Source organism: Hemicordylus capensis, chromosome 4, assembly GCF_027244095.1.
Source record: "Hemicordylus capensis ecotype Gifberg chromosome 4, rHemCap1.1.pri, whole genome shotgun sequence".
NCBI classification, from domain to species: Eukaryota; Metazoa; Chordata; class Lepidosauria; order Squamata; family Cordylidae; genus Hemicordylus; species Hemicordylus capensis.
This window is the reverse complement of record NC_069660.1, coordinates 322,111,663-322,130,229: the sequence shown is the minus strand read 5'-3', so window position 1 is coordinate 322,130,229 and position 18,567 is coordinate 322,111,663. Positions and strand designations below refer to the sequence as shown.

The following is an 18,567-nucleotide window of genomic DNA, read 5'->3' as shown; positions in this document are numbered from 1 at the left end:
AACGGATTGTGAGGAGCTCCAAAAGGATCTCTCCAAACTGGGGTTGGAGTGGGCAACAAAATGGCAAATGCGGTTCAATGTTAGCAAGTATAAAGTGATGCACATTGGGACGAAAAACCCCAACTTCAAGTCTACGCTGATGGGATCCGAGCTGTCGGTGACGGACCAGGAGAGGGATCTTGGGGTTGTGGTGGACAGCTCGATGAAAGTGTCGACTCAATGTGCGGCAGCTGTGAAAAAGGCCAATTCCGTGCTAGGGATCATTAGGAAGGGGATTGAACTGCGAATATTATCATGCCCTTATACAAGACTATGGTGCAGCCACACCTGGAGTACTGCGTACAATTCTGGTCACCACATCTAAAAAAAGACATTGTAGAACTGGAAAAGAGTGCAGAAGAGGGCAGCCAAGATGATCAGGGGCCTGGAGCACCTTCCTTATGAGGCAAGGCTACAGGTCGGAGGGCTACAGGCCACCTCCAGCCTCCAAGGCAGGATGCCTCTGAGTACCAGTTGCAGGGGAGTCACAGCAGAAGGGAGGGCCTGCCCTCAGCTCCTGCCTGTAGGCTTCCAGCGGCATCTGGTGGGCCACTGTGTGAAACAGGATGCTGGACTAGGTGGGCTTCATTGGGCCTGATCCAGCAGGGCCGTTCTTATGAGCACTGTAAGACATTCCCCTGAGGAGATAATGGGGAATCTGCTCTGGGAAGAGCATCTGCCTGCTTGAATGCAGAAGGTCCCAGGTCCCCTCCCTGGTGGCATCTCCAATACCTGGGCCCCCCTCCACCACCCGCAGGTCTGGCTGCCTCTCCCAAGCAGCTGAGCCGCTGCGCTCCTGTGCAGATGCAGCTGGCTCCAAACTCACCTGTTGCCTGCCACATTCAGCACATGCAACTCGGTGGTGCTGGCAAGCTCAGGGGGCAGGAACTCCAGGCGGTTGTCCCGCAGCGAGAGCACGTTCAGGCTGCCACAGCCCCCAATCTCTGGGGGGAGTGCCATCAGTCGATTCCGGTCCACGTTGAGGTTGGTCAGCTTGGTGAGTTTCCCCAGCGCCTTGGGCAGGGCCTGAGAGGGGGCCACAAAGACACAGTCACAGAGTCCCCCCACAAACCCTGCAAAAAGGAGCAGCAGCTGCTGACACCCCCCCCCCCACCGCCAGAGGCCGGATGTGTGCTCCCTGCTGCTGCCAGCCAATCACAGGCAAGAATCAGAAGATCAGCCGCAGCCGCAGCCGCAGCCGCAGCCGCAGCCGCAGCCCACCTACCATCAGCAGGTTCTCCGTGAGGATGATCTCCGAGAGGTTCTCGCAGTCCCCGATGGCCTCTGTCATCTCCACCAGCCGGTTCTGATCCACCTTCAGGATGGAGAGCTGCTTCAGCTGGCCTGGGCGTGGGGCAAGAGAGCCATGGGCAAGGCTGGGCGAGAGGGAGGGCCTCTCCCCACAGCCAAGATGAAAGGCTGGCTGAAATGGCTCCAGGAAACCCAGTTCCCTTTGGCACTTGCTCTGAAGATCTGAGGCGGCTACGTCTGCTAGTTTACACCTCAGTCCTTCAAGGCCTTTACTAATGTTCAAGAACATGACCGGGTGGGCAGCTGGCCGCATGGACAACTCTGCCCATTCTGTGTGCCAGAAGCCCGTCCTGGGAGGGTCTGGGCAGAACAGCTGCTGATTTCCACAAGATGAAAAGGACACGTTCTTGCTGACTTGTCTGAGAGCAAACCTTCCCACCTGGAGGGGTGCTGAGCAAAAGGGCCGACGGTGGGCAGCTAAAAAGCACACCAACGGGACTCCGCAGGACCACCCGCCCTGTGGGCCCAGGGAGGACCAGCCTCCGACTGACCCTCTGGGGCCAGCAGCTGGGGGCGGGCCCAGAAAGAACCTGCAGCCACCACCGGCTGCCTCCCCCCTAGTATGCCCCCAGGGTCCACGGCCCACTGGCCCGTCTCTCCTTCAGGCGCCTTGATTGAGCAGAGGGGGAGGGCGGCCCAGAACCCAGCAACACGGACAGAGGAGGGTCACGGACGGGCAGGCTTTTTTTTGAACTTGAAGGGGGAAGAGGAGGGAGGACGAGGCAGAGGGCGGGCCTGGGGACCCACCCTGTCCCCACAGCCCAGGGGCCTGCCTCAGCCAGGCTGCTCTCCTCCTCTCCCACTCCACAGGGGGCGGGGGCGTGGGGAGCTGCCCCCTCTGCCTTGGGGCGGGGCTCCACTCACCAACCCCGTCCGGAAGCGTCTCCAGAAGGTTCTGCGAGAGCAGGAGGTCGGTCAGGGCCCCCAAGCCGCTGATCTCGTCAGGCAGCTGCTCCAGCTTGTTCTCAGAGACATCCAGGCACACCAGGCGGCGGAGATTGCCCAGCTCCTGCAAGGAGGAGGAGGAGGAAGGGGGGGCTCAGCCCCACCCACTGCAGGGAGCCCCCCCCGGCGAAGCAGCCCCCCCCACCAGCCCCCTCCCTTGACCCCTCCCTCTCCCAAGGGCCCCGAGGCGCCCACAGCCTCCTGGAGCCCCGTCTCCCCATCCTAGGAGTGGCTCCAAAGCGGGCAGCCCTTGGGAGACAGAAGCCCCCCGTTGCTCGGGCGTAGCCAAGCCGCCCCCACACCTCCTTGCCAAGACCCCTCCAAGCATTAGCCCTGTCTTGAAATCAGATCGCTGGCGTCACCTACGCAGCCCGTTCAGCGCTTGCGGGCTTGGCTGGGGTCTGTTTTCCTGCATGGCGGGTCACCGTGACCCCTCAAGCGGAACAAAAGCAGCGACCCCAGGAGGAAGGCCGGCAGTCAGCACCAGAGAAGTGCGTTGCTGCAGCAGGCCCCAGGCCCCTAGTCCAGCATCCTGCTCCCCACAGTGGCCCACGAGGCACCTCTGGGAAGCCCCCCGCAAGCAGAGAAGGGAGGGAGAGCGGCCGCTCCGGGACGTGCCACCCCGCATGCAAGGGCCAGCAGCCCTCCATGGATCTGTCCAACTCCTGTGTGAATCTGTCTAGAGCCTAACCCTTTGCTAGCCAGGCTTCTATTACTGCGGTTCTGAATAGCCTCCAAGCACTCTGGAGAGACTTGGGCCCTCTTGACTTTTCCTTCCAACTTCCTTTGTATAGATCTCCTCAATTTTGTGAAATTTCCTCTTCCAAAATCCAACCTGAGTGCATTGAATGTTCTCAGCAATGTTCCACTTGCACATGAGCTGAACTGACTGTACTGAAGTCACTGTTTCCAATCAGTCCAATGACACATCTTGTGCCAGATCCTGGGGACACCACGGAGGATCAGGCCCAGGGCTGCCTCCCCACTAGTGAATTCCATGGCCAACTGTTCTTGGGCTTGGTCATTTTGGAGAGCTAGAACTTTCGCCTCTTTGCCACAACCAGAACATGCCCAGTCTACAGAGGGCAACTGAAGACACCCATGACTACAACCTTTTCTCTCTCGGATGCCCCTCGGATTTCAATCTCCTTGAGCATTTTGGTCAGGGATCGTACGTTCCCAGGACTAAACTTCCTTTGGGGCATGGTACTGAAACCCACCGTGATCCCTGTTTGAGATGTCTAGCTGGTAAGGACCCATCCATGCCCTCCAACACACAGCGCACCACCACCACCACGGCCAGCACGCCCTTCCTGGACTTTCCTCTGCCACTTGTACCCAAGGATAACGGCATCCCATCGGTTCCCTCCATCCCACCAGGTTTCCATGATGCCCACTGTAGCTGTGTTCTCCTCTAGGACCAACACTCCAGCTCCTGCATTTTGACTGGGCAGCTTCTTGCATTTGCCCACAAATAGCGATATGCAGCGACCCGCCCTCCCTCCCTCCCTCCCTGCCTCTGTGGAGCAGGACCGCAGTAGCCAGCCTGCAGGCTCAGAGGCCCTCTGGAAAAGGCTCCCTGCTGTTTCCAGACCAACAGCAAGGAGGCGGCAGGACGGACTTCCAGAGCCCCAGGGCTGACAAAGAGCAGCCCAGCTCCGTGAAAAGGCCAGCCCGGCCACCTCCACATCCGGCTCTGGAATCTGGATCAGGCCTCCTTGGAAGCGCTTAAATGCCAGCAGGCGGGGGGTGGGGTGGGCAATCCCTGAGACGATCAGGGCACTTGAATCTGGTGCTGGGCGGCTATGCAATCTCTGGAGGAAACTCTGAGCACTCGGGTCCAGAGAAAAGGCTTTTTAAAAGTGGGCAGAGTCCAGCCTGAGCGCCACTCGGCCAAGGGTGAGGGCACCAGGCGCTGCTCATGGCGGCGGCAGCAGTGGCTGCGTCCAGAGCCACGGGGGATGGCCACGCGCCTCGGCAGGAAACTCACCGGGGGCAGAGACGACAGCTGGTTCCTGTCTAGCCACAGCTCCCGCAGATTCGGCAGTGCGCCCAGCGTGTCTGGCTGTGGGGGGGAAGGAACCGGCGGTCAGCCAGCCCAGGGGCGTAATTACCATTAGGCAAGGGAAGACAGTCGTCTTGGGGCCCCACTGCCTCAAGGGCCCCCCCCCGAAGCACGTCACATGACTCCCCACCCGCCCGTGTTGCACCCCCTATGAATGATGTTGAGTCTCTTGGAGATCGGCAGGAGCAGAGAGTAAAGAAACTAGATATTCACCGTATTTATAATGGGGATGTGAGTGTGAGTGCACTGTCTATTGGGAAGTGTGTTTGTGTGTGTGTGTGTATCAGCAAGGGGCCCACTGGAAAATCTTATCTCTGGGCCCACTCCAACCTTGCTACGCCCCTGAGCCAGCCCCTCTGCCACACGCCTGCCCTGCCCTGCCCCACAGAGGCTGCATCCAGGCCCGAAGGCGGCTGCCTCCAGCAAGGCCCCCCAACACCCCTGGGGGGAGGAGGAGAGCCAAAGGGGCAGGGCTGGGCTTCGCTGCTCTTTTGGAAGGGAGGTCAAGAGAGCCGCCGCCTCCTCCTCGGCCAGAAAGAGAGCTCCCCCCCCCTCGTGCCCCCTCCCCACCGAGCGCCTCACTCACCAGCACCTCCAGGTCATTGCCCCCGAGGTCCAGCTGCTCTAACTTGACCAGGAAGGAAAGCGATCTGTGGGCCAGGAGGAGAAAAGGCTGCTGCTCCGGCGGCCCTAGGGGCCCCCAAGGGCCGGCTGGGCTTCCAGCAGCAGGCCTCCCTGAAAGGCCACGCCCCCCCCCGCCCCAGCAGACTGGCCCAGGGCCCCCCGCGGCAGACACTCACGCTGGCAGAGCTTTGAGCAGGTTCTCACGCAGCTCCAAGGTCACCAGGTTGGCCAGACTGCAAGACAAGGAAGGGGGCAGACACGGGTGGGTGGGAACGCTGTCAGAGGACCCCCTCAGGGGATGATGGAGCCGCTCTGGGAAGAGCAGAGGGCCCCAGTCCCCTCCCTGGCAGCGGCAGCAGCAGCATCTCCAAGATGGGGCCGAGACTGAGACTCCTGCCTGCAACCTGGGAGCAGCCACTGCCAGTCCGGGAAGACCAGACTGAGCTAGAGGGGCCAAGGACCTGACGCAGGATATGGCCCTATGAGGGGCTGGGGCTATGAGGGGAGGGAGGGAGGGAGGGAGGCCTGCTGGTGGGAGGAGGGAGGAAGCAGCAGCAGACCCCCCCCTCGCCAAGGACTCACTTGCCAATGTCGCTGGGCAGGCTCTGCAGGGAGACGTCGTTCAAGGCCAGATGACTCAGGCTGCGTAGCTGGGTGAAGCCCTCCGGGAGTCTGGGGGGGGGGAGCAGAAAGGCAGGCTGGGGGGGGCACTCCCTGCTGCGCCTTGTGCCAGCAGGAGCCCAGAGGAAGCAGGGAGGCTGCCTGCTGAGGCCTGCCCACAGCCTCGCAGGTGGAAGGGCCGCCTTTTGGCCGGGGGCAGCGACCGGGGGGCTCCGCTACCCCCGCTGCTGCGAAGAGAGGCAAGAGCCGGTGCCCGCTGAGGCAGGGTCCGACTCCAGGCACACAGACCCAGGAGCCCCCCGTGCCGGCCGGCTCTCGTGGCAAAACCTAGAGGGGGCTCTGGGCAGCCCCCTCAGCCTCCCCCCGCCCCCTCCAGATCGGCCTGGCCACGCTTCCCAAGGGAACCGGGCAGAGTGGCCTCCAGCCCCCCCCCCGCCCCCCCGGCAGTACCTAGACAAGGGGTTGCCGCTGAAGTCCGCAATCTCCAGGGACTTGCAGAACTTGATGCTCTCGGGGATTTCCGGGATGTCTGCAGCCAGCAGGGCAAAAGGAGAGCCGGTCAGTGGCAGGCCTGGGACCAGCTCTCCGGAGCCCCTTTGGGCCTGTCCAAAGCAAGCCCCGCCCCCGTGGCCGCCCGAGGCAAGCCAGCCCCCTCCAGGCAGGGCGGGCCGGGGGAGCTTTGGAGGAGAGCCCGCCTGGAGCTGCGAGACCAGCATCAACCCTCTGCTCAGCCAGCAGGCTCACCGGGCGCTGCTGCTGCTGCTGGGCCAGCCGCTCGCCCACAACGGGGCCTCTGCGAGGGTGAAGAGGAGCTCGGCCTGCCATCTTGGGAGGGCGGCAGGCCTCTGGCTCAGCTGGCCAACTCTTGCCCGGCACCCCCACGACAACCCGAGGAGGGGGGGGGGACTCACCATTGCGGGAGATGTCCAGCTCCACCAGCTGCATGAAGTTGGCCACCTCCGGGGGCAGCCGCTGGATCTCATTGTCGCTCAGGCCCAGCTTGCGCAGGTTCAACAGACGGAAGAAAGGCTGGGAGGAGGAGGAGGAGGAGGAGGGGAGAGGCCCGTCAGGAAGGGGCCGCTCGGCGGCAAGGGGGCCTCCCCAACCTCAGCTGCGCCCTCCCTGCTCCGGACCAGGTCTCAGATCCCACGGGGGGGGGGGGGGGGCGAGGCCAGGGAAGGCGGCAGGCAGCGGCCACCGCGTCACCCTCTCCGGGGGAAGGGGGCCAGCCAAGCCTCGGCGGGGCGCAGCACACAAGGCCACCCCCAGGGGGAGCGAGATGCCCCACGAAGGGAAGCCGGCCCCTCGGAAAGCACCCCCAAAGCCGCCCCTCGCCCCCCAGCCAGCTTTCCTAAGAGGCACCCACCCATCGGGGCTGAGGCTCCCAAGGGAAGAACAGGCACACCCCGGGCCAGACTGCCCGACCCAACAGACCCCGAGCTGCCAGGGCCTGGACACCCACCCCCTTCTGGAGTTGCCCTGGCGCTTCGGGGACCCTGGGATGCCCCCCCCCGAGGCAAAGTGCCTGCCCGCCTGCTGGGGGCCTCCTCGGGAGGAGAGTCCCGGCCACTGCTGGGGACCAGGCTCAGCCCAAGCTCCAGGGACGCGTGGGGGCGCCTGGCCCCGCCAGCTGCAGCCAAGCTTGGCTGGGTCAACACGTGTTCTCTCTACGGCCTGCGCATGTGCACACGCGCACAAGTGTTTGGATGACCACTCCGTTTTCGACCCTGCTCCGGCTGAATCTGGAAGGCCCCAGTCGGAAGCACACTGCCTTGACACTCCTGCCGCCCAGAACACCACTCACCCCACACCCACGGGGGAAAATGAGGGAGGAGACAGGGCAACACCCTTCCGTGGAGCTCTGCTCTCCAGCTGCTGCCGCGCCAACCGGGGGGCCGCCCACGAGGAACTTCCAGGGCCCCCCCAGCCCCATCTCCCGGCTCCCCCACCCCAAGACGTTCCTTCTTTACCCCACCCTAAGGCGAGGTGTGCTCCATCCCTCGAGCCACAGAAAAACGTTGCACGCAACAACGTCCAGAGTGGCAGCCATCTGTGCAAGAGCAGCAGCAGTGCAGCAAGAAAAGGTCAAGTCGGTGTCCACTCTGGGCGCCCACAGACTGGCCCTGCGGTTGCCTTGGGTAGAATCCAGGAGGGCTTGACCATGGCCGCCTCCTCCCGCCCAGTGTGAGATGAGGAGGCCTTTCAGCTTCTTCCTCGATCTCTGCTGCCCGATACGGCACCAGGAGGGATTCGAACTGGCAACCTTCTGCTTGTTAGTCCAGCATTTCCCCGCTGTGCCACTTAAGGTGACTAGTTCAGTAACAAGCCGTCAGCAAATCTCAAAAGCTCTGTAGAAGGAGGGGGTGGTCTTCGCCCATGTGGGGGAAAGGCCCCCAGACAGAGCAGCCCTGGGCCCTGGATTGTGACTCTGAGCCTTGAGGGGAACACCCCCTGCCCCACACCAATGGGGCTCCCTACACCCCCACCCGGACTGCTGAGGGGTCAGACGATTCGCCCTCAGCCTGTCCATCCTGGACCCCAGACGCTGGTCCTGAACTTCCACTGCCTCCCAGAGATGCCACAGATGGAGCGGGGGGGGGGCCCTACATCACGCCCAGAGTGCCACGCTCCAACCACCCGGGTGACTCACGCAGGACTTTCATGCCACAGAAAGGAGCCCTCCGGTGCAGGTCCGTGTGGCACCCTGTGGACAGAAGGCCATGGGGCAGAACAGCTGCTGGGCCACAGCCGCACCGGCCGAGAGCCAGCCGCCAGGAGGACCAGAATCACCCAAACACACTCCCACCTGGGTGAGATGACCCAGAAGAATACCACAGTCAGCAGGCGCAGGGGAGGTCTCTTCCACAAAGACGGACGGGGAGGAGGACAGGCCAACGCCATGGACTGAGAGAAGACTGTCTTGCTTGCCTCCAGAGGCCAAAATTCCACAGAAGAGCATGAAAAGTCACAATGAGGATGCCGGCATGCAAGGGGAGGAAGTCAAGGCAAAGAAGCCTCCTGACCACTGCTCCCTCTCAGGCGTGCGGACGTGCGTGCGCTCACAAGTTTTCTGATGGCTGCTCAGTTCACTTTAGACCCCGCTCAGGTTCAATCAGGAAGGCCCCCCTCGGAATGCACGTGGTGCGCACACAGCCTGCCTTGATCCTGCTGCCGCCCAGAACAAAACTCAATCCGCACAGAGATGAGGAAAATTAGAGGGACCACTGCTGCTGACCACATACGAACAGCCCTGCTGGATCAGGCCCAAGAAAGCCCTTCTAGTCCAGCATTCTGTGGCCCGCCAGATGCCCAGGAAGCCCACAGGCAAGAGGTGAGGGCCTGCCCTCTCTCCCCTGGCTCCCCTGCCACTGGGATTGAGAGGCATCTTGTCTCCGAGGCTGGAGGTGGCCCACGGCCACCAGACTGGTAGCCATTGATAGATAAGGTCCTCCGTGAATTTGTCTAAGCCCCCTTGAAAGCCATCCAAGCTGGTGGCCACAGGATGTGGCAGAGAATTCCACAAGTGGTTGACTGATTGATTGAATTTAGGTACCGTATAGTATAGAAATCTCTAGGCAACATACAGAATCAAAAAATATAAAATATAAAACATTTAAAATTCATAAAATAGATAATATTTGTAATAGATTAAAACACATTAAAAATGTAAAATTCTAAAAGAATTCTAAAAGAATCAGCGTTATATGGTCCCTTTGGGAGCCACAGACCAATCTGGCTGCCGCATTCTGAACCAACTGTAGTTTTTGAACTATGTGCAAAGGCAGCCCCACGTACAGTGCATTACAGTAGTCAAGCCAGCATACATACCACTGTTTTAAAGTCATTTGTCTCCAGAAATGGACATATCTGGCGTATCAGCCAAAGCTGATAAAAAGCACTCCTGGCCACAGCCTCAACCTGAGAAACCAGGGAGAGTTTGGGATGCAGGAGCACTCCCAGGCTATAAACCTGATCTCTTAGGGGGAGCATAACCCCATCCAGAACAGGCAGCTCTAAACAATCTCTTGGATCCCGACCCCCTACAGACAGTACTTCCATCTTGTTTGGATTCAACTTCAGCCTGTTATCCTCCATCCAGCCCAATATTGTCTCCGGGCAGGCACTTAGGGGGGTCATGCCATTTCCTGATGAAGCTGGTAGGGAGAAATAGATCTGGGTGTCATCAGCATATCGATAGCATCCCAAACCAAACTTCCTAACGATCTCTCCCAGCGGTTTCATGTAGATGTTAAACATTAGACGCAGTATGGAGCCTTGTGGAACCCCACATTTTAGCTCTCACTTTTCAGAGTAAGAGTCTCCAAGTGACACCATCTGGAATCTGCCAGAAAGGTAGGAATGGGACCACTGTAAAACAGTGCCACCTCCTTCAAGCGACCCAGTGGGATATCATGGTCGATGGTATCGAAAGCCCCTGAGAGATCCAAAAGGATCAGCAGTGTCACACTCCCTCTGTCGATCACCAATTGGAGATTATCTATCAGGCCGACCAAGACAGGCTCAACCCCGTAGCCCAACCAAAAGTCAGTCTGGAAATGATCTAAATACTCTGTGTCATCCAAAACGGCCTGGAGCTGAGAAGCAACCACTCGCTCAATCACCTTGCCCAACCAAGGAAGATTTAGAGACTGGTCTGTAATTAGCTGAGGGGTCCCTGAGGGGTCCAATGCAGCTTTCTTCAAATAAGTTCTAATAATAGCCTCCTTAAGGCAAGGAGGCATCCTGCCCTCCCTCAAAGAAGCATTCAGGATATTTACCAGACCCCCTCTGATATGACTGCCAGGTGAAATAAGCCAAGTTGGGCAAGGGTCAAGAGAGCAGATGGTAGGGCGTACAGTCTGAAGCAGTTTGTGCACATCTTCAGAAGTAACAAACTGAAAGTGATCCAATTCAATACTACAAGAGGGGTTGCTGGGGACTTCTACGATAGACTCTGCAGTTAACTGTGGAGTCTAGTTCAGCGTGAATACAAGATATTTTATCTGCAAAAAAGTTGTTTAAAATATCACAGCGAGTAACAGATGGTTCCAAGTTCAAATTCAAGGCAGAGGGGGCATGAACTAGCCCCCTCACAACCCTAGACAATTCAGCTGGATGTGAATTTGCAGAGGCAACACGGGCAGAGAAGAACTGCTTCTTTGCCGTCTACACTGCCAGAGCAGAGATCCTCAAATGAGCTCTGAGTTGCAATCTCTCAGATTCACGCCGAGTCTTCCTCCACTTGCGCTCTAGCCATCTACCTCACTGCTTCAGCTCCTGTAGTTCCTCCGAATACGATGGGGCTGTCTTTAAAGCAGGTCAGAGAGGACGCTTAGAAGCGATTGTGTCTACTGCCTTAGTGAGTTCATTATTCCATATTTGCACCAGAGCGTCAACAGAATCACTAGCAGAGCCAACCCTAAACCCTTCCAAGGCTTCTTGGAATCCTATTGGATCCAATAACCTTCTTGGGCAGACCAAACGAATGGGTCCTTCACCCCTACAGATGTGGGTTGTGGCTGTAAGTCTCACCTTAACCAGATGGGGATCCGTCCATGACAGTGGGGAGATGACAGGGGTCCCCACCCACAGGATACCACCCTGATTGGAGCAAAAGACCAAGTCAAGCGTGTGACCTGCCTCTTGCGCTGGTCCAGAGACCACTTGGGATAGGCCCAGTCGTCATGGCCGCTATGAGCTCCTGAGCCACCCCTGACAACCCGGTCCCGAAATGGACACTGAAGTCCCCTACTGCCACCTCAGCAACCAGGTCCTTCACTTCAGTTAGGGACTCCGTTGGACAACGGGGTGGTCGGTATACCAACATAAGTCCCAATCTCTCACCTGCAGCTCTCACCTGCTCCACCACAGAGTAACCCATTGAGAGGAGCTGGGACCATACCAGGCCTCTCGCCTCTCCCGACCAGGTTTCCATAATGCACACCAGGTCGGCATCTGCATCCAAGATCCAAGTCATGGATAATCTCAGACTTATTTTGAACTTTTATCGAATCCCCGCTGGTCTGTTTCCCAGACTAAGGGAAAGACCTATATTGGGCAAGAGCAATCTAGGAAGGTGCGGAAAGGCATCATCATCTTATACTGCGCATGGGAGGAGGCAATGGGAAACCCCTCCTGTATTCTACCAAGGACAACCACAGGGCTCTGTGGGCGTCAGGAGACGACACTGACTCAACGGCACACTTTAGCTTTACCATAGTCTGGGAAACATACTAGCAGGGATTTGAACCGGAAACCTCTGGCTTGCTATCAAGTCATTTCCCACTGTGCCATTAGGTGGCTAGTTAGCAGGGTAGCATTGAAGCTGCCAGGGCTAGCAAACTCCAGTGTCTACATAAGAGGTGAAGGCCCAAGAGCATAGCGAACAAGGATAGCAAACAGGACGAAGGAGTTTTGCAGGAAGTGTGCAGGGGAGCCTGGAACATGCCCCTGTGATCACAAGGAGCCCGGTGGAGAAGAGAACATAAGTACAAATCCCTCCCTCGTATCCCTCATATTCTTGAGAAAGGCTGTTTGGACAGTTAAATAGCTGGCCATTACAGCTGAGACCTATCCTTCTAATAAACAATCTAATAAACAGATAATAATAATCAGATAATAAACTACTTCTAATAAACTATCTCTAAATACTGTAAAGAGCCAACTAAAGCAGTATGAAGATAGAAGGTCAGCAGGGGAAGGGGCACTTCCCAGTGTATTGCACAGAGTGCCACATGTATGACTATTTGCCCCATGGGCAGAAGTCATGGGTGTGTGCTCGGTGCAAGGAGCTCCTGGCTCTCAGGGAACAAATCCGTTCCCTCGAGACCAAGGTGGCGGATCTGGAGAAGTTCAGAGAGACAGAGAGGCATGTGGACGAGACCTTCAGGGATGTGATAGAGGCATCCCACTCCAGGGCTAGTAGCTTCTCTGCTGTCAGGGAGAATGAAGGTCTTGGGCAAAGAGGACATCGGTCTGAGGAAGAAGGAAATGCTCCTTTGGAAGGGACCCCTTCCATGGATGATGAGCCCATATCCTCTCGCATGGGGGATACTCTTCCGGGGGGTGGGGGCCTCCTTGTAATGGGTGACTCGATCATTAGAGGTATAGAGAGATGGGTTTGTGACCCACCTGTTGACCGCACGGTGACTTGTCTGCCTGGTGCGAAGGTTGCGGACATTACGCAGCGTCTAGACAGGCTCCTAGGCAGTGCTGGGGAGGAGACAGCTGTCCTGGTGCATGTTGGCACCAACGATGTGGGGAAATGTAGTCGGGAGGTCCTGGAAGCCAAATTTAGGCTGATAGGTAGCGTATTGAAGTCCAGGATCCCCAAGGTAGCATTCTCAGAAATGCTACCTGTTCCATGCGCAGGTACAGTGAGACAGGCAGAGCTGAGGGGTTTAAATGCATGGATGAGACGTTGGTGCCAGGAGGAGGGGTTTGGATTTGTTAGGCACTGGGATACATTCTGGGGTAAGCAAGGCCTGAACAAAAGGGACGGGCTGCACTTGAACCAAGATGGAACCAGACTGCTGGTGCTTAAAATCAAAAAGGTTGCAGAGCAGCTTTTAAAATGATGCATGGGGAACAGCCGACCGGAGCTGGGCAGTATCCCGTTTGGCAAAAGCCATCCTTTAAAGTGCGAGGGTGCAAAGGATTCAGATAAAACAGAAGGGGACAGAGCAGTACTGCATAAAGAGCAGATGGGGGACTGTGCCAGCTGGTCAAAGAGTCAAAAGATAGATAGCATACATCAGGTGAGAGATTCAGCGTATAGGTGCTTATATGCCAATGCCAGAAGCCTCAGAGCCAAGATGGGTGAGCTGGAGTGCTTGGTTGCTAATGCAGAAATAGATATAGTGGGCATAACAGAAACATGGTGGAACTGTGAGAACCAGTGGACAGGAGTCCTCCAAAGAAACCCTGTGGGTGACAATACAAGGCCTGATAGGGAACATGCTACTGGGGTTGAGCTATCGCTCTCCGGATCAAAACACTGACAGTGACTGGGAGTTGCAGTAGGAAATCAAAAATCAAAGAGGCAGGGCTGTAATAATGGGTGATTTCAATTACCCACACATAGACTGGGTAAATTCACAGTCAGGTCAAGACAAAGAGGTCAGATTTCTAGATACGCTAAATGACTGTGCCCTAGAACAGTTGGTCTTGGAACCAACCAGAGAGAAGGCAACCTTGGACTTAATCCTGAGTGGCACCTAGGACCTGGTGCGGGATATCAGTGTCATCTGCCCTTTAGGGAACTGTGACCATAGTGTGATCAAATTCAGCATACATGTGGGGAGAGAATCACCAAGGAAGTCTAACACAGACATTTTGAATTGCAGAAGAGGAAACTTCTCCAAAACGAGGAGTATGGTGAAAAGAAAGCTGAAAGGGAAAATAAGGAGAGTCACTTCGCTCCAGAGTGCATAGAGTATACTCAAAGTCACAATACTAGAAGCCCAGTTAGCTTGTATACCCAAAAGGAGGAAAGGTACCACTAAGTCCAGGAGGATGCCAGCATGGATAACAGGGAAAGTCAAGGAAGCCATAAAGGAGAAGAAGACTTCCTTCCGAAATTGGAAGGCCTGTCCAAATGAAAAGAGAAAGGAACACAAACTCTGGCAAAAGAAATGAAAAGTGACAATAAGGGAGGCAAAAAGAGAGTTTGAGGACCATTTAGCCAAAAGTATCAAAGGGGAATAACAAAAACTTCTTCAAATACATCAGAAGCAGGAAACCTGCCAGGGAGGCAGTTGGACCATTAGACAATGAGGGAGTGGAAGGGATTATTAAGGAGGATATGGAGGTTGCAGAGAAGCTAAATGAGTTCTTTGGGTCTGTCTTCACGGCAGAGGATACTGAGCGTATACCTGTTTCTGAACCAGGCTTTTTAGGGATGGAGGCTGATGAACTGAGTCAGTTAACAGTAACAAGAGATGATGTTCTAAACTGTCTGGAAAAACTGAAAACTAACAAACCACCAGGGCCGGATGACATCCATCCAAGAGTCCTCAAAGAACTCAAATGTGAAATTGCCAACCTCCTTGCTAAAATATATAACTTATCCCTCAAATCAGGCTCTGAAACGGAGGACTGGAGAGTAGCAAACGTTACACCGGTTTTCAAAAAGGGATCCAGGGATGATCCGGGAAATTACAGGCTGGTTAGCTTAACAGCCGTTCCAGGCAAATTGAGGGAAAGCATCCTCAAGGATAAAATTGTAAAGCACATAGAAGAACAGGCCCTGCTGGGAGTGGCAATGGAGTTTCCTCCCTCATGGTCAAAGCCAGCCTGGAGGTTTATCTCATGGAATAACTCTGTAGATCCTTGAAAGAAAGGATTGCTGGAAGCTTGATTCTCCTCAGGAATTGGGTGAATTCAAGGAAAAGAGAATTCAGCATAGGGAACAGTTTGTGCAGTCAGATTGCGTGCTAGAAACCCATATTTCTTTGGTGTGTATGCTTTTGCATATTCCTGATACTGTTCTATTACTGTTGACCTGTAATGTAATTAAAATGAAAAACACTAGCCTACGCCCACCCTACCTAGGGCATTGCAAAAGACTCTATAAACATTTAAACATGCCTAAAAGAAACTATTTTTGTAACCTATTAAGTATTCTTAACTGTATCTATGAAAGCTAGAAAGCCTCAGATGGAAGCAGTCTGCAGTAGTTGAATAAAACTGTTTTTTAAAGTCTTTCTTTTTTTTTACAAGCCTCTCCGAGTTGGTTTTTAACTCAAGAAAGCATATGGGGGTGGGGTGGGTGGGGAGTGCAGAGCACAAAGGGAGTTTTTCTCTGGTGCAAACACCTCCTCAGACGTTCAGCAACTATCCGTCTTCTCACCACATGTAGTCTTGCACATGGAAGATTTCTGTATTTGTCCAAGAGCCAAATTAAGAGAGTTTTTTTTCTGGGTTATCTCACACCAAGCCCTGGGAGGTTCAAGCTCTGTCGATAAGAGGGGTGGTGGTAGCAGCAGCATTTTGAATCTACCAATATTACAGGATAGTTTTAGGAGAAGCCTAGCCCGGCAGCTCAGCAGGGATGCTTCAGCATTTCTTTCCCTCCCATGAGCTTGTTCTGAGACAACGGCAGTAATCCACTACAAAGGGTATCAAGGGAGACTTCTTTAGATGTTTTGCTGAAATCAGATGGTTTCATAATCAGCTGTAGGAATGTGCCAGGCATACATCATGCTGACAAGTCTGCCGTGCCAGGCCCTGCCTTTTTCAAGAGAGGAACATTTGCTCGTCTCGACTTTTCTGGAGTTTGAAATGGTTACAGACGGTGGTTGCGAGATCCCCTGTGCCTGTGCCTCCCGTGCCTGGGCCTAGAGACTCAAGGCCGCTCAGTGTCCCCTTGCTCTCTTTTTGCCCACCTTGAGGCCCACTCGCCTCTTTTTGTCATTTCTGCATCTGTTGCCCAACCAGGGCCAGGCTTGCCCTGTGGGGGGTGCAGCAGGAGTGTTCAGCAGCTCCGCTGTCTCACTTCTGACGACTGCACCATCTTCTCCAAGCAACAAGCCTATCATTTCCCTTGGCCTTCCTCTTCTTCTGGGCAGCTCTGCAAAAAACCCGTTTGTGGTTTCTGGCATTGTAATGTACCACTCAGAAGTTTGTGGAATATAGGCCTGTGTCTGATTTCATTTTATATTAAGAAATGAAATCACACCTGAACTCTGGGTGAACTAACTGCTCTGCGAAGGAAGAGGCATTCCAGCATTGCATTGTGAACGGGATACTTAAGAAAACACAAAGGGCCGGGCCTGAGCTAATCAATATGCTAAAATGTAACTCACTATCAGATAATGTCTGTGGAAGAGGCCAGGGGCTGCTCCTCTTTCCTGTTTCAAGAAATCTATGTTAATCGTTGTTAATGATTGGCTCTGCTATGCCCAAGGGGGATTACTCAATTGCTGTCTATAGAAATTCCACCCTAGGAGAACACCTGTAGATTTAGTCTTTCTACTAACACTTGCTCCCCCTCCCGCTCCCTTCCAAGTGCACAGTTTGCAGAAGATGAGATTCAGATTTCTCTGAACTGGCCAATATCCTGAATAATTAAAAGACATTGTCCAGAAAGTAACAGCTTTGTCACCCCTTCTGGGGAACCCAGGAAAAGATGAGATTTGAATAGATCTTTGAATAGATCAAAGGAAAATACACTATAAAGAATGAGGCTACTGGACAGAGAGTTAGCAGTTCGGTGCCTACGGGCAATCTGCTCACACGCCTTCCCAGAGTTTGCTGCTAAACCGCGAGGCAACAAGCAGGAACTCTGTCTATGGATGGGAACTGTCTGTTACTTCTCCCCAGCCATGGTGCTCTGGCTCTCAGCCGTGATCTGAGCAACTGCAAACGCTCCTGGCTGCTGCCAAAGGCCTCGCTCCTCCAGCTGAAAGATCCTGCGCTCTCAAGTCTCCTCCTGGTAAATATGCTGCCTCTACAAGCCTGGAATTCCTTCATCCCTTCCCCTTCTCCTGCTCCCTTCCCCTCGTCCCCCTACTAATTCCTGAATCTCCCCCCGCAAAAACCATGCCAGCCCTCAGCCTACCTCCCCCCTTTTCTGCCTGTATCTGAATTGTATTAGGCTTTAGGAAGATTTAATGCACGCACATATGTTAGTTAGGCACATTACACTACACCTTGAATCGGAAACATGTTTTTAATGTGGATTATTTTATCCTGATGAGCAACTTTTTATAATAAAGCCCATTGAACTTTCTGAGTGTGTGTCTCTCTCTACCTCTGTTTGCACGCCCAGATCCTACATGGTCACCATCTCCAAGAACCAACTCTGTTTGTGTATGATGTGACTTTGCCTGTTTCCCTCTGAGCATGTACAGAGTGCGAAACCAGGAATAGTTCACAACAGCATCCCTTGTAAGCCTCAGCTTCCCTGGTACCCTCCCCACAAATTCAAGCCACGCTTTTGCACGCTTCCTAGGTTACACGCCCCTCCTTTAATTTCTCGTGTGGGTGCGTTCTGCTATTCAGCTGTTCAGCAAGTTCCCTCTGCGTACAGGCTGGTTTCTTAGGCTGTCTCCCATTTTTCCGTCTAATGGGAAGAGGAGCTTGTGATTGTGCCTTCAGTAACTTGCTTTTCAGAATCCTCCATCCCTCTTCAACTTGCTCTCCGCTATCCTTTTCAGCATTCCTCAGATGCAGGATATCTCTCTAACTTCCTGATGTTCTCACTCCCCTGGATATGATGAATTCCAAGATGGCGCAGTCACTTTCCTCCACTTTTACTTCATCAACCAATTCTTCTCTAAATCCAGCTGACCCCCTTGCTCATAGGAACAGAGGAAGCTGCCTACTACCGAGTCAGACCCTGGGTCCACCTAGCTCAGTATTGCCTACACAGACCAGCAGCAGCTTCTCCCAGGTGGCAGGCAGGAGTCTCTCTCAGCCCTACCTGGAGATGCTGCCAGGGAGGGGACTGGGAACCTTCTGCAGGCAAGCAGGCAGGTTCTCTTCCCAGAGCAGCCCCATCCCCTCAGGAGACTATATTAGGGGACTCACACGTGTAGTCTCCCATTCACATGCAAACCAGGGTAGACCCTGCTTAGCAAAGCGGCCCATGCTTGCCACCAGTTCTCCTCCTCTTCCACCTTCTGAAAGATGAGCTCAGCACCAAAGGAAGCCAAGAAGTGTTTAGGTCTAGCGGATTTCCAGCTGATGTCAGAAGAGCTGGGAAGTTCCCTGTTATCACCAACACCTGCCTCTTTGGAACAGTCTCTGCCAGTCTCTCTCAAGTTCCTCCAGTTGGTCTCCGTTCCTCTATGCACCCCTACAGAGATATGGCAGACCGTGGGGATCACCGTCTTCCCGCTTCCTTGCGGCAGGGAGACTTGTGAAATCCCGAGTGCCCCCTCCAGCACCACGTGGCTTCTGCCTTGGGCCTACCGTTCCTTCTCCCTAGGACTCCGTCCTGGACCCCCTGGGCTTCTGCC

At 55.0% G+C, this 18,567-nt stretch overlaps 1 protein-coding gene across 14 annotated transcripts in view; it reads right to left on the bottom strand.

Moving 5' to 3' along the window:
* The window catches only part of SCRIB (scribble planar cell polarity protein), a 111,083-nt gene that overhangs the window by 86,027 nt on the left and 6,489 nt on the right, over positions 1–18,567 (bottom strand). For 13 of the 14 annotated variants that reach the window (XR_008306168.1, XM_053245733.1, XM_053245730.1 and 10 more), the window contains exons 2-10: positions 6,517–6,634; positions 6,056–6,134; positions 5,567–5,656; positions 5,161–5,217; positions 4,947–5,010; positions 4,286–4,360; positions 2,215–2,359; positions 1,265–1,383; positions 866–1,065 (exon numbers count right to left, since the gene is read on the bottom strand). Coding sequence is in view for 13 of the 14 variants with exons in the window: in XM_053245733.1 (XP_053101708.1) it covers positions 866–1,065; positions 1,265–1,383; positions 2,215–2,359; positions 4,286–4,360; positions 4,947–5,010; positions 5,161–5,217; positions 5,567–5,656; positions 6,056–6,134; positions 6,517–6,634 (947 nt within the window). In the remaining variant the exon portion in view is untranslated. Of the gene's footprint in view, positions 1–865; positions 1,066–1,264; positions 1,416–2,214; positions 2,360–4,285; positions 4,361–4,946; positions 5,011–5,160; positions 5,218–5,566; positions 5,657–6,055; positions 6,135–6,516; positions 6,635–18,567 lie in introns of those variants that run through there. The other variant, XM_053245739.1, reaches the window with a different exon arrangement.